General features: G+C 36.8%; 1 protein-coding gene across 40 annotated transcripts in view; it reads left to right on the forward strand.

The window, feature by feature from the left end:
• LOC126914150 (calcium/calmodulin-dependent protein kinase type II alpha chain) overlaps nt 1-25,446 on the forward strand; it is a 157,345-nt gene extending 131,899 nt beyond the window's left edge. For 7 of the 40 annotated variants that reach the window (XM_050717696.1, XM_050717697.1, XM_050717699.1 and 4 more), the window contains 6 exons: nt 5,165-5,323; nt 11,227-11,289; nt 12,950-13,025; nt 13,465-13,559; nt 14,193-14,310; nt 14,713-25,446. In XM_050717696.1, coding sequence (XP_050573653.1) covers nt 5,165-5,323; nt 11,227-11,289; nt 12,950-13,025; nt 13,465-13,559; nt 14,193-14,310; nt 14,713-14,845 — 644 coding nt within the window. In that variant the 3' untranslated portion in view covers nt 14,846-25,446. Of the gene's footprint in view, nt 1-1,133; nt 1,287-1,954; nt 2,269-2,444; nt 3,669-5,164; nt 5,324-7,132; nt 9,162-11,226; nt 11,290-12,949; nt 13,026-13,464; nt 13,560-14,192; nt 14,311-14,712 lie in introns of those variants that run through there. The other 33 variants (XM_050717712.1, XM_050717720.1, XM_050717722.1 and 30 more) reach the window with 12 other exon arrangements.
• Nucleotides 25,447-26,540: the final 1,094 nt, after the last annotated feature.

Here is a 26,540-nt window from a genome sequence, read left to right on the forward strand (position 1 = left end):
ATTTTTGGTTCTTTTTTTGATAGGTTTGTGGAATTGAGAAGAAACGCGTTGAGTCAGTTCTCGCGACACTCGATGAGGATTGTGGATAAGAATATCGTGGTTGATTTATGATTATTGAAGTGTATTTTAGTATTGTTAATTTAAAAAGTATTTGAAGGTACACTAATAGATCTTCGCTAGTAATGTATATAATATACATATATATAGAAGACTATATATGATATGATGTTCACTAGAAAAAGACTGACTTAACGCAGTTGTCTTGGTATTCTCATTGTTGGCCACCTCTTCTATTAACGAAAGTGTTTGTGATTCTAATCATCGTCTGAAGTGTTCTTCGTTTGATTCGTGTCCGTAATCACATACAATCTTCTTCAATATTACCTTTTGGACATCGTCGTTCATCGTCTTCTAACACAAAAGTGACCAACACTTAACAGACTGACTCGTGACTCTATCTAACTGATCCTTCGTCGAGTGATTTTGATGTCATCGCCATCTTTTAACAAGATTGTCTCACGAATTAATTATATTAACTAGTTAATTAATAATATTAACTATCTCCAAAAACCGCAAGGAAGCTTAACGAATAACAAAATCCAGTACATAACTCCTGGCGCCGATCTTCTTTAACACTAATCCTCTTATTTAGCACCTTCGCTGATGCTGTCCCGCTCTCGCATATTCATTGCTGTCGTGTTTTCACACCTAAAAAGAAAATATTTCGTGCTGTTACTCTCTGAGCTTTGGAAATTTGATAACGCGTTAGGTGCAACAAAAATGTTAATAAAGCAACGAATTTCCCAAAGAGAGAGAATGAGTTTGGCAGCAAAAGTGTTGATCATCAGCACGTTCTTCGCTTCTATTTTTAAAACCTCTGAATAATTCCAAAAAAGCCACATGCCCCGAATAAGACTAATTTAAAATGGTTCTAATCTATCGTCTTCTAACTGGTTTCGTCCGATCTAATCTCGATAGACCTAATTGCGACTCGGTCTAGCTAAATGTCCCCGTTGACGCTGTTTCTGTGGAGTCTCGTGTTGAGTTTGGCCACATGATCCTGGTGTTGATTGGCCCTTTATAAAATTATTCGGCGTATTTTTAATCGGTACGATTCGAACTCTTCGATAAAGGCCCCGCCTCCCAGGGCACACCTCCGAACAGTCCCGCTGCCGTGTCCGCGTTCTCCAGGGTAATGGCAGCGAGCCAGACGAACAAGCAAGCCCAGAACCAGGTTCAGGGAAACCCCCTTGGATTAGCCGCGGTACTCCTACAGGGAGCACAAGGTAAATCGGGTGGTGAGAGCGAACCGAGAGGGAAGTACGGTAGAATCGATTTCGAGACGACTTCCAAACTTTTATATCTTTTTATATTACCGAAGGGACTGACTTTTTATTTTTTTTTTTTTTCTTTTTATTGCGTTATATATTTCGACTTTATATTTTTTCTTTAATATTACGTTATATATTTCGACTTCATATTTGTTTCTGACTTTATGTTGAAGATATCTACATTGATGTCAATCTTGAATTTCTTCTTCGCGATAAAAAATACTGTTTTCTTATCTTGTTAATCTTCCTCTGCGAAGAGGATTTTTTTTTATTTGATCATATAAATCTGTTCAATTATTACCATTTCAACCTTTATTTGAACCGAGCTTGAGACGCGGGAGTCTATCGGGGTTCGATAGAATTGTAAATAACACAGTTACTTTATTTCGTTTTTAACAATTTATTTCTTATTAATTGCCAATTGTAAAACATCGTAAATTCCAAATAAACTGAGATATACGATCGTATAATGGGATAAATGAGAAAAAATATGTATATTATTTTTCTCAATTATATAAAATATCAATTGTGATTAGTCTACTGAAATTTAGGAAGTTCAGATACATTTGTCACTCACGAAATTGAATTTCTATTATTAAGAAACGAAATTTTACAAATTTTAGTTACAATCGTCAAAGCTATAAACTGTAAGAAGCAGTAAAGTCGTAAAATCTTGGGTAGAGAAGAGTAGAAGGTTAATATCTCCGCAGTTTGTAATATCCGTGTCCTACTTAACATTTTACGTGCGCCATAGTGATAAGGATAATTACTCTTGTCTTTTATGGTGTTTCCGGAACAAAAGGTCGCGGACATCAGCCCTTGCGTTTCTACCGTTCTTTCGGCTCTCGGTGGAGAAAAGTTTTTGTCACTTCCGCCTACGCCAGTGTCGATTGCTTTATATTTCATCGTTCAAAGAATAAAAACAAGCATAAAGAATTATTCATCTATAATTTATAGATCGAAAGGTCCACGTATTTTGATACTCACAAACTGTACATTTCCAGACTTTAAAATTCTATTTTTAAGAAAACTGAATTTACCCACTGTATAAAATATTCGTAAATATTAAGGGATATTTGCTGTTTAAACGCTATACTCTTTCGATTCTCGAAGAAAGGAAACAGAGGATCCATAAATCAGGAATGAATTTCTACGAAGCCTGTCCTGTCCAATTGAAACTCGTTTCAAAAAGAAAATCACGACAGCGTTCAAATGAACGAAGGAGCCTAATCTCGATTAAAAATGTCAGAGTTAAACGAAGAAACAGTAAGAAGATGGAATACAAGAAACTATATAGGCACATAGAAAGCGAAGTAAATAAATGCTGAACGAAGTGCGACGAAACGAAGAAAGAATAGAAATAGAGAAATAATAGAAAACGTTTGTGCTCCCCCTCTTTCTTTTCTTCTTTCTACTTTTTATGTATTATGCATTCGAAATTACGTACAAAAGGAATGTGAACGGGACGAGAATAATCGAACCCTCGTCGCGATATTACGAAGCATCGTTTTTGCTTCTTTTTTTATCGGTACATAAAAGTTTCTTTACGATCGGTCCCAGCAGAGACCTGCGAAATTGCAGACTCCCTTTGCGGCTATTATCGGAAATGCGCCTTCGTGGCGTAGGATACGAGGCAAGGATACTGAAATTCAGCCAACGAGCCCTACCCGACGAATCGGTAAGATTTTCTGCCGCGGTCGAACCGTTTCTGCCTGATTCGAAAGCTCCTCGATGTTTTTAGCAATAGAGGAGCAAAGTTTTGTGAAAATATTTCAATACCTTGATTCAAGATAATTTTGTTAGTAATGGTTCTTTCATAATACTTAAAGAACTAAATTTTGGAACTTCGAATGAAACTATTCTAAATAAAGGTTTTATTAATAATTTCAAAGTAAGCGCGGTCGTTTTGGAGGATCCATAAGATTATTTGTTTAACATTAGAACTACAAAACATTTGTCATTCATATAATTGCTAAAAACATGCATTATATCAAAATAACTTTCATTGAAAATTGATTTATTTATTTTCGTTAAACTATCTTAAACACAATCATCTGTGGATAGTATATTTAATGCAATATATTACAGATCATTAGTTCCAATGTTAAGCGAATGAAAGCTTCCCTCATTTTTCCTTTTTATATTGATCTCTGATATCTGGTAAGAACTAACTTCTCACTAATTATCCTCCTCTAAATAACGACGAAAATAACAAAAAATAACGACAATATCAATTTTTACAATTCTCAAATCCAAATGGCCCCTCGAGCATTAAACCACTATACTGAGAAATTGAACAACGTTAAGCTCGTGTATTGTTCAAACAACAAAAGACAATTTACCAAAGCAGAAACAAGACAGAAGACCGACTCGCTAAGCAGAAATCGGTGAGTCCCTCTTAGAGTCGAAGCATGACTTGGACTTTTCTTTTCTCCCCTACAATTTTTTATCTCTTTTGGCCACGTACTTGGTCGAAGTCAAATTACCGAATATTCTCACGCTTCGCGTGCCTTAGATTTGTTCACAAACCATTTTTGATGCTTGCGCTCCCCCCGCCACTTTTTGCCGTCTTAACATTTTCGTCCGCCATTCTTCACCATAGATAAAAACGTTACACAGCACCAATTCTCGATTCTCGATATTACGCACACATACACACGAATCTTCCCTTTTCTACCGAAATGGATCAAATCATTGCTCAACGAGGTCCAACGAAAAATTCGCCTGATCATCCAGCATCGCTTTTTTCATTGGAATCTCGTCGACGCTTCACCTAGTACTGTCTGATCTAGATGAAACGATCGAAACGATCGCAGAGTGTCTGACACTTTGTACTCGTTTGTTCGATCTATGCGAAGCTCGTTCACGCGAGCCACCTCGTAAACGCCTGCATTTTGCCAATTTCGCTTCCGATTACGAATTTTCTTTCATTCTTGTGATCTCCCCCATTCTCTTTTATCTATTTTCTCCACCCGTTTCTTTTTTCTTTCTCTCTCGTTCTCCTCTTTTTTGGTATTCTCTCAACGACAGCTCGTTGCACTCTCGTAGAAGTTTAATTTGGAAATGTTGGTTTAAATAGAAATATCTGCCCGAAGCTTCTCCTGAATTTTACCCTCACATTTGCCATCTCGTATTTATATTTACCTTCCCCAGCCATTTAGATATTTAGAATTCATTTATATTTTTATATATTTATTTGCCTATTCATTCTAATACATTACAAAAGACTGAAATCTTCCATGATAATTATATTCGACACCTTTCTACGTTCTACGTATACCGATAAATCTAGCCCAGTGGTACATTACCATTTTCCTGCAAACCCTAATTTCCTGAATATCGTTGATGATAATTATGTTCAACTTCTTTTCACGTTCGCGAGTATCTACGTATCTAATCCAATAATTCGTTACTATTTCTGCAAATGAAACCTCGGTGTATCCCACGAAGAATAATTACCTCTAGTAATAAAGCTGCCCGATTTTAAAGCAAATCCAATCGAATTCTATTATGAATCTTCTATTATTGATTCGTTCTATTCAAATTCATTGTCCTAAAATCTATCGTTATTATCAACCTCGATACATACTGCTATAACGGTTAAATAAAACCATTGGAACGTACCATTTTTTATCCTCATTTTTAAAAATTGCCATTAAATCGATTGTCTTAATTTGAATTTAATTTGGATAAAGTTGTTTGGATTTGAATACATACGAGAGTGCAACGATCGAATCATAACGATACGAAAAAAAGCGACCAGAAGCGACCGAGAGGAAGCTGTTCGGAGGCTGACAGTAGCTCGTCTTTTGGTTGGTTGGTTGCATGACTAGCTGGCAGCGCAGGAAGTGCTAGCAGCAGTGGTAGCAGCAGCAACAGCCAGAACAGCCAGACTGGCGCTTCACCATCCTCGCCAGCGGCCGTCTACATCAGCAACAACCACGTGGCGACGCCCATGGTATCGTCGCGACGCTACGACTCATCGAACAACGGTCTGTATATATTTCACACCTCTAACTGTGGCTATCTTCTCTGGTTACCTTCCATTTTTCTCCCCCTTACACTCTTCCATTTCACTGTCGCAATTTATTTATTATAAGACAGTGCTATTCGTAGATGAGGCTTTAATTTTCCTATGTATAAAAGTCTTAGCAAAAATCTTTTGATTTTCTGTTCTTCTTCTTTCTTAAATTTTCTTATTCGGATGAGAAAGTCTTATTTCTATTATTTTTCCTACCTTCGTATTTGAACCCGTTAACTGGAAAAGACGAGTTAACTCGTCGCTCGAGTTTACCAATATTTTTAATGTAATAACGTCATTTAAAAATTCTCCATTTTACAATACAGCACTGATTTGTTATGTATCTTCCTTCTAGGCTTTCTTTCATTCATCCTCTTTATTTTCTACGCTCGCCAGTTTTACGAACTTTTGGATCTTTTTGATTAGTGGCGAACATTTCTATTTAATGCATCGTTAATCAAATATTTAACTAAATAAGGTCGTTCTAATTTCGTTAGAAATTAGGCGAGAAACAGGACTATAAGTGACGATGCGGTAATTTCTTTCGCGGAGCTAATGAATTTCCAGGATTTCGAATGAAAATTGGATGTTTTGAGTTCTCTGCGATCGAGTTCCATGGAATTGCAGAGAATGTGTCACGTTGAATGAAACGGTCGCCGATAATGCATTTCATTGTACGGAAACGCGCTTGCCGCCGCATTGTGCGGCTTGATTGATTCCCGTAATAGCCAAAAGTGCATTTATCGCGGCGAAGCCTGTAAATCAGGCTGCCATTTCGCAAATGGAAGACACTTTCACGTTACATTGGCAAATGGCACGCTAAAAACGTATCTCACAACGTTCTCACAACATTCTCCGAACTCGATGTCTCGATAATTCTTCGAATAATTGACGTCGATGTTAATTAAAATTCGACGACAACGTGTTTTACAATTGGCTTCCAATAGAATCAGCATACTCTCGAATATTCAAAGTGACTAAAACTCGCGTCACAGTTCCTTCAAGTCGCATCCAAAATGTCTAAACTCGAGATCGGTCCGAAATTATCTTGATGTTGCCAAAACTGGTTTCAAAGTGACACAAAATTGGTTAGAAGAAATTCACGCTCGTAAAACCCGAAGTAATACGATCTGAAATTGATTAAAAATAAACTAAAGTTGCAGAGACTGAATCTACTAGATGAAGAATCGATCAGAAGTAACTGAATGTCGCACTATCTCAAAGTAGTTTAATTAAGAGTAATTCAAACTCTTGGTAGCTGCAAGTGACACAACTCAATATTGTCTGGAATAACTTCAATTCACGTTTAAGTAGCTCAAACTTACCTAAAGATGATTCAAATTATTTCAGATTCTGTATCTAAAGTTATAACGTAGATTGATACTGCGCATCTTTGCGCCAAAAAGATCTTCGATATGGTCAAGTTACAAATTAATTCCCTAAATTGCTCCGACTCTACGATTTTGCTCAAAAACGATGCATTAATCTTTCATCTCTTCGGCTTAGCTCCATACAACATACTCAGCCAACTAACCCGAGCCATATACCGCTTTGGCCAGAGGGGAAACGGCCTTTTAGCCCCTTTTTCACCCTTTTTATTTTTGCAAGAAACGGTGTTCGTTGACCCGTCTTCTCCCCATGTGTGTGTTTCTCTGCATGTTCCGGTTGCTCGCATCGCTGGCATGCCGCCTTGAATTCCAAATGCATGCGACTCCAAAATGAATCTGGAATGAAACCATAAAAAACAAAAAAAACAAAAAATGGAACCAAAACATATCAGAACTGGAGATTCGACGTGTGGGAGGTTCTGGATATATGCCACTCGGTCAAGCCGAGTGGTGCGACCCAGAAGATGGTAAGAAGAACACCAACGCCGGTAAGGTCGCTGAGAAGTCGAAAAATAAGATGGACGAGGAAGCCTGCTCGAAGCTTAGGCGATGTTGCTTGTTGTCGTGAAGTTTTTTCGAGTCTCGCGACACCGCACGATCAAATGATAAAACTTTTATCACCATCGAGACGATTTTTCTTCGATTCTTTCACTTTGTCCAATTTTTTTTTTCTTTCGCTTCTTCGAGATTCTTCTACCTTTTCAAAACTAGTTAAGATCCGTTCAAGCTCGAATATTCGTGTGGTCGGTAGGAAAAATTTGTGTATTTTCATTCATTGTGAGAAGGCGAATGTTCATGCAAATTTATGTCTTTGTGCATAATAAATAAATGGAATCGTCATAATGTCGTAACGAATATACGTTTTCGATATTTCACGTATTTTTGCCTAGCGTGTGTGCTCTGTGCGTTTTCGCTTTGGAATCTCTTAAAGTAAATACATAATTTACCGCAATTCAATTATAACAAATAGAAACGCATTTTTTCAGACTGTCTTGTAAAGAAGACATAACACAGTAAAATCGAAGACTAGTTTTACGGAAGACAAGTATATTTATCGTTCAATTAATTAATAACATATTAAAGTATTAAGTATGCAACGTTGTGTATACTCGACATCGAGTGTGAAATAATTAAAGAAGAATCGAAGATGGTTTTTTTAATTTGAATGTAGACACTGACTTAGAGAAAAAATTGTTGAATATAAATATTGAAAATTGCTAGTGAAAGGTCAATTTTGTAGAAGTTTCCAAGAATCGTACGGTGTCGCGAACAGGCTCTCCGCATGTCTCTTGTTTTGCTTTTTCAAAATCGTTCCTTTTTTGGATATTCCCAGTTTATGGATGCCATCATTTTTTTTCTTAGTAGACCTCGTTGAATTGATCCGTGACACGATAAAATTATCCTTAATTTCCTCCATAAATCTTTAATAGTATTATACGTAATAATCCTTAGACTGTTATCAATGATTGACAAATTATTAATAATATTAATTATTAACATCAATAATAATATAATTATCAATCATTCTAAAGCTCATTTATGAGAATTGAAATACAAATTTTCATCGTGTCACGGGCTTTCTGTCCCGGGTAGTCACAGTTTTATTTTGGACGGCATCCCGCAAGTAGTAAGTATCGATTTTGATCGGACAAGGAGCACATCGACAGGCACGCAACGTCGTGGAGGGACGTCTCGCAGCGTTTGACCTTCATACTACTAGAATCTTCGTGAAAAATGAATAATCCCGATATTCTAAGATATTTCCTCCTCCCTTTTCTTACATCGAACAAACACACGCTCTGACAATCGTCGTTGTACGAGGCAGAGCATGCGAACCGAACAGAATTCTCGCGAATCGAAATTGTCTTTGTGCGTCCCTCATTACTCGCCCTGTATTATATATCGTCGTAGAATTAAATGCGCAAGCAGGCGCTCGTAAAATATCATTTCCCCATAAAAGAAATGTTAAAACGCTTTACAAATATATTTTGTTAGTACTAAAATGCATACTGAAGGTTGAATAGATATTAGATGATTTAAAAGAAGGTTAAACATTATTTATTAAAATAATTTTTTTGAATTGTTCACAGCAATTATTTGCTGTATCCTACTTGTAGACAAATTGTAGACACGTTACAGATTTGTAGATTTTTAATTTTGACAACAAAATGATATTAAACACGCGAGGAAATATTTTCATTTCTTTTCGATGCTCAGTTTACCTGAAAAATACTTTCGCCAAAAATGAAGAGTTTCATAAACTTCGATATTAGGTCTAATTATCATCGATCGATTTAGGAAACACCCTTTGTCAAATCCAGGCCCATTGAAAAATAAGTAAAAATTCGTTTAAAAAATAATTACTTCGTAAATGAAGCACCTTGTACCCTTTCACAGTAAATTTAATTCTATTAATTTAAATATCATAATTTCGATTAATGCAGAAAATATTCTACATCAAATTCGAGTGCATTAAAGGGTCGTTATCGATCAAATGTTCGATCAAATCAGAAGAAAAAATTATTATTAAGGATTAAGCAATAAATCATGAAATATAGCAAAAGATCGACATAGAAATGATATTTTACCCGCGTAGAAACATTAATTAGGCTGTCGCCCACGCTATAAATCCACGTGTAATCCATGTGTAGGCGCAAACTGTGAACGTACCAATAAACTTGTGAAACCCGATACGTTGTGTTGTATGAGAAACGAAACGAATTATCGGACAGGCTTCGTAGTTAATTACATTACTTTAAGCTAGTCTGCTGGTAGAGGAATGGTTTTTTTTTAATGGGCAGCAGTCTCTCGCCTAACAAATTACTTTTCTTTTTTGTTGAAAAGATACAAATAAAAAACAAATGTCGTGCGTAGGAGGTGCAAGTTATAAATGGTTCGAAGCTTCTACTTTTTTATTGGACGCTTCTCGTAACATACATATAGTATGCATATGGGGACAATATGCTTTCATCGTCGTATTGACGATGCCGTAAAAGCTACGTATCTCGTTCTGCGTATCTATCTTCGTTTCCATTGTGTCGTTGTTTTTGTATCGATCTCTTTTTATTTTTCTTTCTTTTTACGCTCCGAAGGTGAAAGAAACCTGGTATATTATATCTTGCGTGCACATCTGCATTGCGTGCACGCGTATAAGGTGATTCATTGACAATAATTGGAATTTTAAAGAAGGACGAGTCGTGTGAAACATATGTCTGATCATTGACGATCTAATACTACTTCAAAATCGATTTCTTACTTTCTTTTGTTATATTTTCTCAATCGAATTTAAATTTCTTATTATGTGTTCTACGTTTAATATTCTAATGTGTTAATTATTATGAAGTAACTTTTTCACAAATTTTGAAGTACATGAATAATTGCCAAAATTTGTATTTCAATGGAAAAGCTTAATATCCTTGTTCTACAATTTTATTTCATAATATCCTATAACAATATTATGAAATAATATTGCATTTTATAATACTATTGTATTATTACTCTAATAGTACAATACGTCACTTTCTATAATGATATTATAGAAAATTATAGAAAAAAATTCTTATATTAAATATTCTACAACATTCTGTAAAATTTCCTTTCAAAGCTAATCATTTAAATAATGTCGATTAATAATTAAATCGATGAATCACCTACGGCGCATCGTAAGATACTAACAATGGCTTACAACGACCGTTTGCGATATCATCGTTTCGATCACTAGAATCGAGCGCACCGATTCCTCAGCCAAGCTGATCGCGCTTGCTCGAGCGTAACGAAGATCGCGCGTCTCGAATACGTTCGAGAATTCGTTCAAAATCAACGCGTTGCGTCACGTCGTCTTAACGTAACATAGTGTCAGGGAAAGAAGCTTACCAAAAGCAAAACTGAAAATCTGTCGCGAAAACGATAATCTCGAAATACCAGCGAGAACGAAGAATCTCAAAGGCACGTTGCAATGAATGACAAGAGGGAAGAAGTTGCAGCAAGAAGAGCAAATGCTTTCAAGGACGAGATGGGACCTGAGGAGACGGTTAATCCTCTTGCGCGGGGATTAAGCTCCGCGACATTTTTCTTTTTCTCTCAACATCGTTCTTAAAAGGGGAATCATTTAAAAGTACGAAATCATAAAAAAGTAAGAGACAAAAGCAGTAACAAAATATCAGTAGTGTTCGAATCAACAATTCTTTGCGATTATTCTTTTTCTGAAAAAAGAAAAAGAAAAAAAACTGAGAAAAAAGAACGAGAGATACCCTAAACGGATAACATGATCGACAAAACCGGAAGTAATCGCCCCGCGGACCTTAATCTTCCGCGAAATCACGCTTGAAACACGCAGGAAGAATTTTGCTGCGATAAACGAGCCGTATAATTGTTAAAAGTAAAGAAAAAAAGAAAGCAAATAAGAAAAGCACACAAGTTTAAGAAAAAAGAAGGGTATCTATATATAAATATGTGTATGTATATATTATATATATATTGCTTGTAGAAATAAGAATCGTGTGTCCTATCAAGACCTGCAGCCAGCTCTCGACGAACTCCCAGTGTTCAGGTAACGGAAGAACCTATCTCACTCACATCTCTCAAATCTCTCTCTCTCTCTCTTTCTATATCTATATTCTACATATATCGATTATGTCTATTATCTATATCTCTATTTCATTCTCTCCATCATCGAACAGATCAGCGATATCGTCTATACGAGAGGAGAGAAACGCTTTCCTTTTCGGGACGCCATTGAGTACTATAAGTTTTTTTTTTTCTTTTTTCATACTTCACGAATTTTTCGTAACGTGTATTATACATATCTGTTGTCTCGCTTGCTCTGATGCGCAGTAGAGTAGTTACGGCACTGTGGTTACGCTCACGGTGGTGGTCGCCGGGCTAAATACAATTCTTTTGCTTTTTTTCATCGTATTATACGAAATTACGAATTAGAAGAATGATCAAAGACATCATGATCAATTAATTGTACAACTAACCATATTGATGCTTTTATTTATGAATTTTTTGCACCGCCACTAGGAATTCAAGTTGAATATATCTTTTTCATAAAATTTGAAACTCGCGCGGAAATTCTTCGCGCGCTCCATTCGATCATTTAAATCTTCCATATCGTGGGTGAAAGGGAAACGAAGATTATTACCACGTGATAATTATATTCGAACGATTGATTGTGGATGATGAAAAGAAAAAAAGGAACAGTTATCGAGGAGTTACTCTTCAAGGAACCAAGAAGCTTCTAGCGGTTATGAACAACGAGAGAACAACGGCAGTATCATTTTTTTCCTCGACGAGCTCGTCGAACAATCGATATTTTTTTCTTTCTCGTCGCCGGTGCGACGAATTTTCGCAGGTCCTCGAAACTCTCGTCGTTGCCGCGTCGAACATATCGAACGACCCTAACGACGCGACCATGGAATCTAGGAGAACGAGTTGACTCAAACGACGCGTGCAACGACGAGACACGCTCGATCGCCTCCATTTGACTAGATTGCACCGGTTTGCATCGTTTTTTCCTTCTTATTGTCCTTCATGTCTTTTTGTTTGTTTTTTTTTTTTTTATTGGATAAGTATTCGTCCTTTGGTCACGATGAAGGGATAACCCTTTTGGAAATCGGTGCTTATCAAATGGAAAAAGGGAGCTAACTTTGGAGAATAAAAATTCGATTCTCAAATGATCGTCTCAAATAATCTTCACTTGTCTGAACTTCTTTATTAATTGGTCTGAATTATACTTTTATTGTGAGTGATAGTATTAAGCGACATTCTATAGAAGATATTTTGAAGATATAATATAATGTCTGGAAGGAATTTGTCTTTATAAGATCACTTGAGGATCGTTGTCATTGGAGTCTGATAGAATCACGATAGAATGTTTTTGATTAGTTGAAAAGAGTCGTTGAGATAGAGATTGTTGGATGTGAATATGTGAAGGTAATGTGACGTTTTGATTTTTGAGACGACTCCAATGGGTGATATATCGTTGTATATTATATATACCTATATATTACGTATTAAGAAAGTACGTGATAAGAAAGTCTTTGGCGTAGGACGTAGAAGTTGATAAAGATTCGTGCATGTGACTGTTGTGCCGTACGATGTGTCGGTATGAGCCCTGATCGTTTTATTTTATTTTGTTTTTCGTTGAGATCGATCGGGCGCGCCGATCGCGCCATCCCTACAGATCGATAATCTGTTGACGATTCCAGCACGCCGTCAGGAGATCATCAAGATGACCGAGCAGCTGATCGAGAGCATCAATATCGGAGATTTCGAGGCGTACACGTAAGTGACACGATGATGGATAAATTTCGGGGAAATATGAAATTAGCAAGAGAAATCGTTGGAAAAATTGATTACGGTATCAAATTGTGACGAAAAGAATTTATCAAAGTGTGAAAATGTCAGAAAAGGAATTTCATTATGACGTCAAAATGACACTGAAGAGATTCTTTATGGTACAAAATTTAAAAATGAAACGAATCATTATATTAACAAAATTTTAGAGAACAAATTTGGCAGAATAATAAAAGAGTAACGAAAACTGTGTTTTCATATAAAAGGTGACATCATATAAAATTTTCTAATTAATTTAATTATAAAAATTGTATTTTAATTGATACTGTTTTATCGATAATTATCGATCGATCAATTCTGCTTTCACTGCATCCCAATGAAGTTCGAATGAAGAATATTCGGATTCTAATATTTCCTACGCTTCCAGGAAAATCTGTGATCCACATCTGACTGCATTCGAGCCAGAGGCTTTAGGTAATTTAGTCGAGGGAATGGATTTCCACAAATTTTACTTTGATAATGGTAATTATGACTCGTTTGCATCACTGTTAATCGTACCGCGCTGACAAAGCACCGCACCGTTGTGTCTACGTTGTACCTGCGTTTGATTTATTCTACTTCATCGCTGTATGTCGTGTCATGTCTTTGCTTTCTTACCCCCGTACAAACGTAGCGTAATCGCGATGTAATCGCGTTTCTTATCCAGGCGTTAAAATCTCCGATCGATCGGTGCATTGGTCGTCGAATTTTACGTCGATACAGCTTCTTATTGCACTTTCCATTAATTTTATGAATCTTTATGTTTAGCATAAACACTGAACGCACAAAGTTTCTTTTAGTCGATAGGGTTTTTACCAAAATATTAGTTATAGAAGTGTTTCAATATCGTCCTTTAGAATATTCATATTGTCCGTTCAATGCTAGAATAATTTCAAAATGTACATCTCTTTCTGTGATTTTTTTTTTAATCTTATGTGTTGTCAATTATGAATGATAAAATGCTCGTACATACGAATGGAAATTAGTAAGATACTTCTTTTGCTTGGTTTACTTTTTTATCCTTTTTTATCGTTGAAATTATCAATGACAGCTTCAGTGGTATATAATAGAACGTTCATATCCACGAATAACAAGCGTTTTGCCCTTTACACATAGCAGTTCTGGCGAAGCACTGCAAAGCCGTGAACACGACGATCCTGAACCCCCACGTGCACCTGCTGGGCGAGGACGCCGCGTGCATCGCGTACGTCAGACTGACACAGTACATGGACAAGTGAGTTTTAGTTGTCTTCAAACGTACCATCTTTCTGTACGTCGAATTTATTTTTGAAATTTACGTGCGGTCAAAAACTCTACAATAACCAAAATCGTCAAAATGATCAATCCATAATTTCTCATAGAAACTCCATAGATCTATTCTATATATGAATATTCTTGGAGATGTAAACGGTTTTGTATAAAACGTGTTTTACCCTGTGCATTATATATTTTGTCATACATCTTCCCTTATGCCGAATTTCTTTCTTACTTCATTCGTTGATAATTAACTTAAGGTCATCCAATTTGAAATCCCCTTGAGTAACTTCACCATTAACAAAACGCGTTGTAAACGTCATACGCGTACGAATAGAAAGATTTGTGAAATTCTATGAACACGTGATTGCGTATTTTGCAGACAAGGCGTAGCGCATACCCACCAGAGCGAGGAGAGCCGCGTGTGGCACAAGAGGGACAACAAATGGCAGAACGTGCATTTCCATCGAAGCATGCTCACAGGGCCAACGCCATTCTCCTACAGTCATAAGTAAATCAAGGTGGCGGAGGAAAAAGGAATAAAGGGGGGAAGTAGAAGAAGGGCCGATGTGTCGGTGGACGCTCATCGTCTCGACGCGTGGAACGAACCAACCGTGCAAGAACACGCGATTGGAGCACACTCCACACTTCAATCCAAACACACTTCTCTCGATACCGATAAATGGATAAATATGTAACAAGATCGTTTATCTATTTATTTATTTATCGATCTACAATATACACACATATAGAATACATACATACACGTAGACACGTGAACACGCGTATAGTTAGTATTAAGCGCGACAAAATGGAAGGGAACGAGAAAAGCGAGAAAGTGTCAAGATAGACATATGTTGAGGCTCGCTTCAGTACCTGCTCAGCGTACTTACCACGAAGCACCGTGACCTGTGCATCGGCCTCGATAGGGAACGATTTCCGTGGATTCGTGGTGACTCGAAAAAGAAGAGGATGAAGAAAGAAGAGGCAAGTTTTATAGCTGAAGAAGAGAGCTGCGTGTTACGTCTTTGATACTGTTCTGTCTTTGATACGATGAAGATGTTTCATCGGTGTAGGGTACTGTTTGAGATACTTGAAGGCTTCTTAAGTGTCGTCGGTAGTATAAGATTATTTGTCAGATGCTTGAAAGAACAAAAAAAAAAAAAAAGAACATGGTAGAAATACGTCTCTAGAGACGCCAATAGGTATGAGAGATTTGAATAAAAGACTAGCAAAGAATTTAAAAACAAGAACCATGACTGAAAACAGATAACTCTATAAGATCTGTAAAACTAAACAACCGTCTCAATTTCCAAAAGGAAATCGTATAGTACCAAGGAACAATTTTATTCCATCTATATTCGTCTAATATTTGAGAGGAACCATCTTAACAACTTCCTAAATTAAAAAAGATCTAATCTAAAGATCTTCCTAAACAAGAAAAAGCACATATAAAAATACCCATAAAAAATACCTTAGATAAGAAATTAACAGGAAGAAGGAAGGGACAGAACAAGCCGTCACGCAATCCTGAAGATCAGAAAGACAAGAGAATCGAGATCTAAGAAGGAAGAAAATCTAGGAAAGGTGGAAAATGGGGTGAAACGGTGTTCCATTGGCATCGATGCCGAGCATCGTGAAAGGTCATCGGTGAATGTCGAACGGAAAGGACGCGTTTAACCAGGGAATGGAAGACCGGAAGTATATATCGGTGATTGCACGGAGAACCGAATAGAATCATTGAAATGGCACACACGGCGAGAGAAGATACCGCGATCGACGAAGGAGATGGCGCCGGCACGTCGGCATCCAGCGCGTATTTAGTTCGTACGATAGTCGCTGTACAGAACAATCTTCCATTGTAACTTTTTTCTTCTAATTTTCGTTCTCGTCTCTCGCTACGACGACACACCGGGAAAAAAGAAAAGGCAAACCAAAAGAGAAATCCATGAGTAGATCCGCGCGCGCGCGTGCTCTCTCTTGTAATACCGCACGATGAATAAGGAAACACAGACACGCGTTCGTTAAAACATTTTCTAAAGTGTACCTGCTGTATCGTTGATAATTTCTAACCGAATGTACGAATACGCGCATTCGTTCGTTCTATTTAATTCGCGAGGAGTAATATATATACATATATATGGAAGTTAGAGTTATTTAACGAATTGTTTCCAAGAATCGTAAATCTTGTGTGTAATTAGTGGAGGGATGAAAAGCAGAAGAGATTAATAAAAGTTACAAACTGTTAGTATAATTAATAAACGATAACGTGTAATTATAAACGATACCGTATGTACGCTTACCGAGCGTCGAGAGTATGCTCGAAGCGAGTGGGCTCGAATTGAATGATATGCTTTCGACGAAAGTGGCGAACAAGGAAAGCTACTCGCTAGAGATAAGATCTGGATCGGTGCATACGCTCGCGTATACACGCGTATAACCATACGCAACATAGAGATTACGCGCGATAGTTCGAGAATTATAAAAAGAAAACGGGGGAGGGGGGTTAAAGTGAAATAAATTAACGTAAATGCGAAATAAAATTTATTTTGTAATAAGTTATATTAAACATTTTTTAGTATGCGTTTTCGAAAGATAGCTATCTTCTTTTTTCTTTTCTTTCTTTCTTTTATTTCTTTTTTTTTTCTTTTTTTAATTTTCCTTAAGATAAACGAGCTAGTTTGTCGTTATAGCCGTAAAATACTTCGAAAGCGAAGCCCGTAAAAAGGTGAGGCCCAGGGCTATAGCCCCCCAGCTCCCCCCTTAATCCGCACTTGTCCGAGAGGGAGAGAAGAGCGATGTTTAAACGTTGTTACCTCATCGTTGTAAGGCAGTTTCGCGGCTGGTGCGACGCGTAAGTTCGGCGCCGCGACGCGCGCCCTGCCAGTTTCCGCGTTACGTTTCATTTTACCAAATCGATCTCGAAACGCCGAGTGTTCGTTGCCGAGCTGCCGTCGAACACAAAACCACGAGACGAACAAAAAGTAGAATGAGAAATGAAGAGAAATAAGGGAAACCCTTGCAAACCACAAAATATACAGGGTCAAAGAAGAAAATGGAAAAGAAAGGAATGATCGATAGAAATTTTACCGAGTTCTATTAACGAAAGTGGTTTCGTTCGTGTGTAGCTTGGTGCGCATTGGCCGTGCACGAAAGGATCGATCCACTTCCTGGCGTTCGTCGACGAGAAAGAAGATGAACGAACGAAAGGAACAAAGTAAGAGCAGGATAAAGAAACGGAAGTCGCGGCGCAGCGGCGAGAGTAAAGTAAATATAATATCTCAACGGACATTGTTTAGAAACACGGGGAACTTAGGTGATCTGCGATCGGACACTTTTTTCGTCGGATTTATAAACACCTCCGTTCAGAGAAGAAGGAAATGAGGAAAATGAGACAGGAAGAGGAACAAAGGAGCAGTTGACGAGAGAGGGAAAAATAAAGAGAGTAGAGAAAATGCAAAAAAAAATGTAACACACGATAAATCTTTCTTACACCGTTCGTACATCTACTATTAATTAATTGATTAATTAATTAATTATTAAATACGACTTTACGAGAGTATAAATCGATTATATATATATATATTATATATATAAATATAAATGAACAAGATTACCTAGGAAAGAAATATGAATAAATGTTTTTCGGCGAAGAGGGGGGAGGGGGGAAGAGGGGGGAATGTCGAAGGAAAAGATAGAAGAAGGTTCTCCATCCGCGAGAAACTAAATAATCGGAGGAACATTTTTGCCATCTTGTTATATAATATATATATTATGATACGTGTATGTACGCGCATGCGTGCAGACGCGCGAAAATTCGCGATGCGTTCGAAAAATGACATCATCGATTATTTTAAAAGATCGTCCATTGATTTGCAACTCTTTGCAGAAGTTTCGTTCTACTTCCTTTAACTTTGTTAATCTTAATTAATCCTTCCGCAATGAATTAATTCTTTTATAAGAATATTTATTTACGTAATATTTATAATACTCGTTCAATATTGATTTAGTGATCAACTGTGCCGATTCTAACGAATTTCAAAGGCTAATATATCGTGTAATTTTATTTCGTCCAAGATAATAACTTGTTTCGTTTTTTATCATATTATTCGAATGAAACGATTGATCGACATTGTTCGCGATTGATTTTCTATTAAATTGAACGTCGATCAAGCGTTAGATCGGTTTCCACGATCGAACACGCTCGAAAACGCGCGTCCACGCCTGCGCGCGTGCGCACTCCGCGATTTACCGCGTATGTATATTGATAGCAGATAGCAGAACGTGAAGCGAAGAATGCGTGGCGGTGGAGGAAACGGTGGAAAGACGAGTGAAGTTGAAAGAGAAAAACAAACGATTTAATATATTGCAGATACTATATTATAAATATAAATATAAACATAAAGAAAATTAAAACTTAAGGAATAGTTATTTCTACTACTCTAATTCGTCGCTTCTACGTGTGATTGTTGTATAAAAAAAAAGAACAAAAAATACGATTATTGATTTATTATCATTGTTATTACACGATTATCATTACACGTTACGACTACTACTATTACTATAATTATTATTAATTATTGCCGAGCGAAAGCAGTATATTAGGGATAGAACCGGGAACACGGGAAAAACTGTTAAAGAAAAGTCAAAATGAATGAACTAAAAGGAAAGTAAATAGAATCGAAGAAAAAGAGAGAGAGGAAGCGCGTGTACGAAGAAAGAAAAATAATTTGTACGGTCCGATTTTGTTTCCTACTGTAAAAGGTATTCTTAATTGACATACGAATGGATTTCCAGAGAGAATAGATAATCACGGACAAGAGTAGGATTTCCAAAGGAGCAAGACCAAATGGAAAAGAAAGCGTAACACTTGAGAAAAGAAGACAAACGACAAAATGTGAAAGAAAGAAGAAATATGAATAATAAAACATGACGATCTTTATTAATATACGCATCTATAAATACGAGTTTACGAATCGTTAAAATGGTCGGGAGAGCTAACGGAAGATTAAAGAAAAAGAAAATAAGAATAAAAATGAAACACGATATATCAATTATACATCGATAAAGTATCGATTGCGAGGGAAGTTGAAGAATGTTCGATAAAGTCTCGGAAATGGCACACGTTCGCTCGCGCGCGTTATTTACGAAGTTGTTTCTTATTAAATAATAAATAGAAAGGAAGAAGAAAGAGGAATGGATAAAAAATGAACAACCAAATTCGGGAAAAATATTAACGAACAAAAGATAAAGGAAATAGAAGAAAGAATGATTATTAACGCGGAGGGACGTGTCTCGCTTGCCCGCATCGGATTTTGCTGAAAGTCGTTGTTTCTAATAAAAGAAATAATAATTGAATAGAAATTCGAACCAGTTCAGCAACCATTTTCACCGGTGTCTCGTTAGTATGATACTCTCTTGTAGGTTAAACGTAAAATACAGTTTAGTGTGTAATAGCGTTAATTGTTCTATAAAGTTCTCTCACATTCCGTGCAACGTCTACCGAAAGTTCTAATTGTTATCGTGTTTGTCGGCAATTCTCAATTTTCTTTAGTAACTGCACATAACATGGAAATTAATCGTCGATTAATAGTTGGAACGTTTCTTCTTGTTGATTTCTTCTTCTTTCTCCGCTTTCTTTATCCTTTTTCGTTGCTAGGATCCTTTGAAATGTTCACTGTTTGGTTCTCAATGGTTTTATCTCTTCGTTAAAGGAAGCAGTTAATTAGCGTCCGTAGCCTTCTTATTTCTCGCAAGAATATTCTTCTTCGTAAACGTCGTATATCTTCAAAATTCTTTCTTTTCGATATCCACGAAATTCTAGTTACGTGATTACGCTGCAACACGCGCAAACAACTTCTCCGGGTTCATCTTCGATCATTCACTTTTTATCAAGCAATTCGATTCGTCACGTTGCACTTTAAAGTCGATTTAGTCAGAAACCCGAAACTTCTCGTCGTTTTCTCGCCCTTCGCTTCATTGCAGCCTGAATAATCTATCACGAAGACGAAGAAGAAAAGACGAATTCATCGAAGAAAACAAGTAAAAATACCGATTATTCGTGTGAGAGTCGTTCGAGGGACTCGTGTAGCGGTTTTCTCGGATCACAAAACATCACGAGGTAGAAGATCGATTAGAATTCGCGCGATCGACCATTCATTCGTGACATTCGCCTCGAAGAAGCTACTTTCAGCAAGATCTGCTTTACTTTGAGTAGCGGTACGCGCATGGTCGTTTGGATATCATTTATCGGTATCGTTCGTGGTTTTTATAACGAGAGAAACATCATTTGGGGAATTTGAAGTGAAATGAAATTTGAATTTCGGGTGAAACGATTTGAATTTGAAAAGATGATTTGGAAAATTTTCATCGTTAGTGGTTTTCATGATGTTACAAAGATGATTTGTGTGGGGAAGTTGAAGAAGGAAGAAATGATTTCGTTTTGGAAAGATGATTTGGGGAATTTAAGATAGAATACAAGATGAAAAATCGTGAAATGTCTGCAAGTAAAGAAAATTGGAAAGGAAGGGAGAAGAAGATAGATTAACGAGGCATTTTCGTCGTTCGCATTTTTCTTCGATATATTCGATCGTTCCAAGAGATTTTAAACGAATTAGGTAGAACAAGACTGTTCGTCTAATGATATACTTTCGATTTAATATCCGTTCGATTTTTCTAATCATGCATGATACGATAAACCTAACGATCATCCAAGTAAGCACACTTTTACTTTTCTCTCTGTACGATCTTCAAGATCTTCTTTGCTTCAATTGTCTAAACTCGTTATTGTATTGTACATGCTCGTTTATCGTTCGCGCTGATTCGAACGAGTTAACTCGTTTCCTATTGTTACGTTGCGAATAGAAAATCCAAGTGATCAGAAGGAATTGGAGGATGGAATTCGAATCCTGCCTCTCTTGCTTCGCTCTCGTCTTCGTTTAGCGTTGTCGTGGTCGTTATCGTTGAAGAAAGGGGGATAAGCGAGAGGGTGTAATCGTGGTACGCTCGAAAAAGTGTTGCTTTCGACTGGTAATTCTGTATAGAAAAGAGAAAAGAAATATATTCAAAATTTTGGAACAATGCAAATGTAGATCTACGATTCGATAGTTTGAGGATCGAAAGATTCGAAGATTCGGAAACCAAAAAATTATTATATTAAAAGATTAGAAGATCTAGAGATCTATGAAGGATAAAAAAATTTTGATTTATTCAAAAATTCGAAGATTCAAAGATTTCAATGTTTAAAAGTTTGAAAATTCCGAAATTTCAATATTTGAAAGCTCGAAAATTTTGAAAGTTTCAATGTTTGAAAGTTCGAAAATTCACGCTAAATTACATTAAGTTACAATGGCCAGTCGCACGCCTTTTCGCGTGAGCCGGAGGAAGAATCGAGCGTGGGGCGCGTTAGAAGTACGGCGTAGAGCCGTGACAACCGAATTACCGAATTCAATCGACAGTTTAGCGGTTAATCGCCGTAGAGTGTAATTAAACTATTAAGTCTTGTTTAAGGATGAAAAATCGTCTTCTACGTGAGAAACCGCGACACAGCGACTCGGCTCGCTGTAAGCTCACGCGCGCACACACACCGGCCGATTGCTGCGTATGCACGATTTTATTACCGTGATTTTTCGGTGCCGCGTTTTAGAAGAGTACACACACCCTACAGGTGAAAACTCAAGAGTCAGCCGAAAGTTTTTAGGAATGCGGACTGAAACAACAGCCATAATCCATGAGACTCGTAGCAAACAGAGAAAACATATTAAAAATACGAATCAAGTTCCTCCCAATCGTTCTTCCGGGATGCTCGACGCATGGCGTCGCGCATGATCTGAAGCCGTGTACACAAAATCTTGTGGGATACGATTGAAAATATAGTTCGATGGCACCTCTGTATATTTCCTTTTTTTCAGTATTAATTATTTTTATTCTTTACTATTTGTTAATCTTTTTTTTTTCCAATGTCTGTGATCGAGAAAGTTAGATTATATTTAGAAAAACATTTTTCGCAACTAAGAGAAGACTATAATTCGCAACTATAATAAAGAGCAATTTTTGTTATCTTCGTCGGTTAAGCTTCTCTATCATTTTTATTATTTTTACCGATCGCCTTCATACACTTCGTCTATATTCATTCTTCTTCCTGTAAATAACTCTATTCTCTGATAATGATAACATTATTTATTTCATTAACACAATTTAATGATAACAACTTAAAATAGTCTTCTAGTGAGATGAATAGTTTCCATCCGTTAAGTTTGTTACGAATAAAATATACGATATCGATAAAGGGATAGTGGCATTCGGAAACACTAGCTATAGTAGAAGTGCTGATTCTCCTCAGAAAAAGAACAAAGAACGCCGCGGGAAGCATTGCTACCAAGTATCAACATTTCCTTGCTAATTTCGTCGAAGTTAGGGAAGACATTAATACTGCAAGTATCAGTGCCTTTTAGCTAATCGGATTCGAACAAACTATTGATACTTCCTTCGTAGCAGTTTCCTTTTCCACTGTACCTTACCTATCGTTCCCACACGATACCTACTAAGTCCAATTTAATTAAACTGTCTAGCAAATTTTTCGAGCTATATTTTTAATCGTTCATTCCCAATACATATAAATTTTTAACGTGAAAAAACCAGAAGGTCACTGATTGGTGATCGTGTCTTCGATAGATTATTTTACGAAAAAAAAAAAAAAAAGATAAAAAGAAAGTAAGAACGGAACCGTGGTTCCTAACAATCGACGAAACAAACTAAAAGACGACGGCTGCGAGAAGAAAGCAACGTAAAGACGCGGTCTTCGGCTATTTTGACCTCTCTTTTCGTCTCTACGCTACTTCGAAGGTCCGCGTTTCGAAGGGTTTTTTATCGTTCCGTAACTTTTTGCGACCCTAACCTACGCAATATAGAATTATTAATTATCGTAACTTTTTAGCGTGTGCGTGCGTCTATTTGTGCATGCGTGCGCGTGATTCATATTAATCCAATTGAGGTACAGCTCGGTTGATTTTGCACGACATTTCCGGATCCGACTAATTCGGATCGACGATATATCTCACAGCCAGAATTCGACCGATTTCGACGCGTATTATCTCGAATAATTAGAAAAGAGGAATCTAATTAATAGTGCTGATAATGAGATAAATAACAAGTTTCGCATTGTCGAGTCGATCTCGTTTCAAAACAGCGTCGATACACTTACATATCTTCTACGCTTCAACATCGAGAGGAAAAATAAAGGAAACATATTACAAAGGAACGCTTAGTCGATCGGTGCACACTCGCCAAAGAAAAAATAAAACATAGATTAATCGTACACGTGACAGTGCGATTTTTTAATCTTTACTTTTTATCATCGAGCGTGCGCGTCGAACGGTCGAACGTTCGAACGTTGTTCAAAAAGAAACTAAAATAGTAAAACGAAGAACAAACCATTTCGAGCTTAAAGGAACCAGAAGACAAAAAAAATGCACGCAATACTTGAAAAGCAAGTTAAAAAAAGGTGAAAAAAAGGAGCGAACAAAAATGCAAAGAACACACATAGAAGGCAAGATAAAAATTAATAAAAAAAGAATGATGAAAAATGGTAAAAAGAGGAAACACACACACGGATACACACATACACGGGAGAGAGAATACAAAACGAGTTCGATGAAGTCCTCCATTCGATTTCGCGATTGGCGGACGATGCGTCGAAGAAAATCTAGTGAAAAAACAAAAAAAAAAAAAAAATGCAGAGAGATACGAGTTCTATTAGCGGACGTGCGATCCAACTGTGCCTCGAATAAAATCTTGAGCGACGTCCCCTCCGACTAAAACGAAAAAATTATATAAAAAAAAAATTCACGAAAAATGTGAACAAAAAAAAAAAAAGATTATGATATGTAATAGATTGTAAACGTTCACTACTATTCTTATTGATATTATTGTCATTATTATTACTGTCATCATTATTATATTGTCATTGTTATTGTTACTATGATTACCGTCACGCGCATTTTAGAGGAATTATTCACGTGCAATTTACGATGGCGAATTCCGCGCGACATTCGTGTTTTTACTTCTTGAGCGTTGCGATGAAGAGAGAAAAGAGTAAGAAAGTGAGAGAGAGAAAACAGAACGAAACGGAAGAAAATTCACGGACACCAGATAGAGAAAATTAATTTCCCGTGAAATACGCTATTTTCTAAATAAAAACTTCAAAGAAATAAATCCCATAGAAACTGGAAAGTAGCGAATTTTTGCGCTGGGAAAGAAGTTTCTAAAATTCTACAATTCTCGATCATCGATCTTCTCGCTATTCTCCATTTCTCTTCGCCTAAATTGTAATATGTAGCTTTCTATTGTAGTCTACAGCCGCGTAAATTCCATAATTCTACTTGAAGGACATGAAAACGTTCGAAATATCTAGACTAGGATTTCCCCACTTTGATTACGACTGATTTATAATCTGCTTCGATATCGAGTTTAGCTTCCAATAGATCATTATCGATAAAAAAAAAGCATTACACGGTAATCTAATTATATTAATAGTAATCTAATCTCTTAGTTCTATTAACAAATTCTGCTCTATTAGCGTCACGAAGCTTTTTAAAGTGGAAATCGTTAAGTCACGCGACGATCGATGATCGATAGACGACGGATTCGACGCGGCAGGATTGTAGATCAAGATGTCTGCTTCCGATTTCTGTATTCTATCCGGTGTCGCGTATTTGAAAGCATCGAATCAACGTTTCGAAGGCAAAGAGCGTTTCTACGAAGCCTGGCTTTTGGTAGATCTAACGATTAGCTCGAACCTTGATCCATTTGTGGACGAAACGTCGATCGATCTCGCCCATGTTGGTGGAATCGCCAACTGGAAAGGGAAGAAAGAACAAAAATCAGCGTGAGAATGCGTGCGAATATACGATAGAGCGAGTGTGAGAATGAGAGAATGGAATGAGAGCGTCGAATAGAGAAAAATGTGTGAATTATTAAAAGAAAAAAAAATCTCTCATCGGTACATTTAATATAACGCTAATTCATTATTACAGACATTATTGGATTTACGGTAAACGGATAAGCGATTGATTACAATTTTGTCCTAATGTTCAGAGAAATAAAACAAGGAAATACACACCCGTTCCCGTTATACACTTCCGGTTCTGCATCGTACCACGTTCTTCCTCGTCTGTCGCTCGTTCTGACATTCTTAGCTTCCATTTAATCATCTTTAGCTTTAGCTATTTATCGTTTAGCTGTTCTTACGGAACCGCACATTTTGTTACTAATTTCGTTTTGTTGTTTTTTTTTTTTTATTATTACCGTTACTTGTGATTACTTTGTTCCAAATATTTGTTCCTATGTCATCCAATTGTCTGGATAACAAATATTATTAATCTCCTAGTTAACTACGATTATTCTTCAAATACTTATTCCTATCTCGTTTAATTACCCAAAAGGTATAATCATCGTTTTCTGACTCATCGGTTTAACTGAAACTATCCTTCAATTATAATTATTTGTTTTTACCATGTCTAATTTTAACTATTTTTATAATTGTTCAATAAGGTTTTCATTGATTACGATTATACGACTGAATATATCCCATCAAGTTCTCGTGATTAATCACGTGTCGACGTACGGTTCACCAAGTAGAAGATAAACTATCTCGCAAATACATATGTAAAGATACGTTCGAATTTAGGTGACTGATAGGTAAACGACGGTTCGATAAACGAGCGGCAGATAAGGTAATTGTCAGTGAACATCGCGTTTTATGTTCCTTTCTTTTTCCATCCAATTCGTTGTTACTCGGTCGAATACCTGTCTATCCCCTCCTCCTTCTTTCTTCGTCGATCACGCTCGAACAGACCCCAGCAAACAGTATCTTTAACCGACTGTTAAATATTTTCAAATAACATCTTCGTATCGTTATTTGTTTCAATATATTACTCTGCTTCGTCGTATATACGAAACAATAATTCGTCTACCGTGTTAAAAAGTTATTTTAAATATTATCGGAGTCATCGAATTGTTTCCTTGAAACGTATAAATATATTTTACGTAAGTGGTTACGTATTCAGTTACCGAATTACTTCTGATATTTGCTGGGATCTCGTTTCACACGTTCGACGTCTTGACACACATTTTACACGTCGTAAAATACTTTTCTTTTTTCTTGAACCAAAACCGTCGATTCGTTAGCGATCGTAATTTGTAACACGAATC

The sequence above is a fragment of the Bombus affinis genome, chromosome 3, assembly GCF_024516045.1.
Source record: "Bombus affinis isolate iyBomAffi1 chromosome 3, iyBomAffi1.2, whole genome shotgun sequence".
NCBI lineage: Eukaryota > Metazoa > Arthropoda > Insecta > Hymenoptera > Apidae > Bombus > Bombus affinis.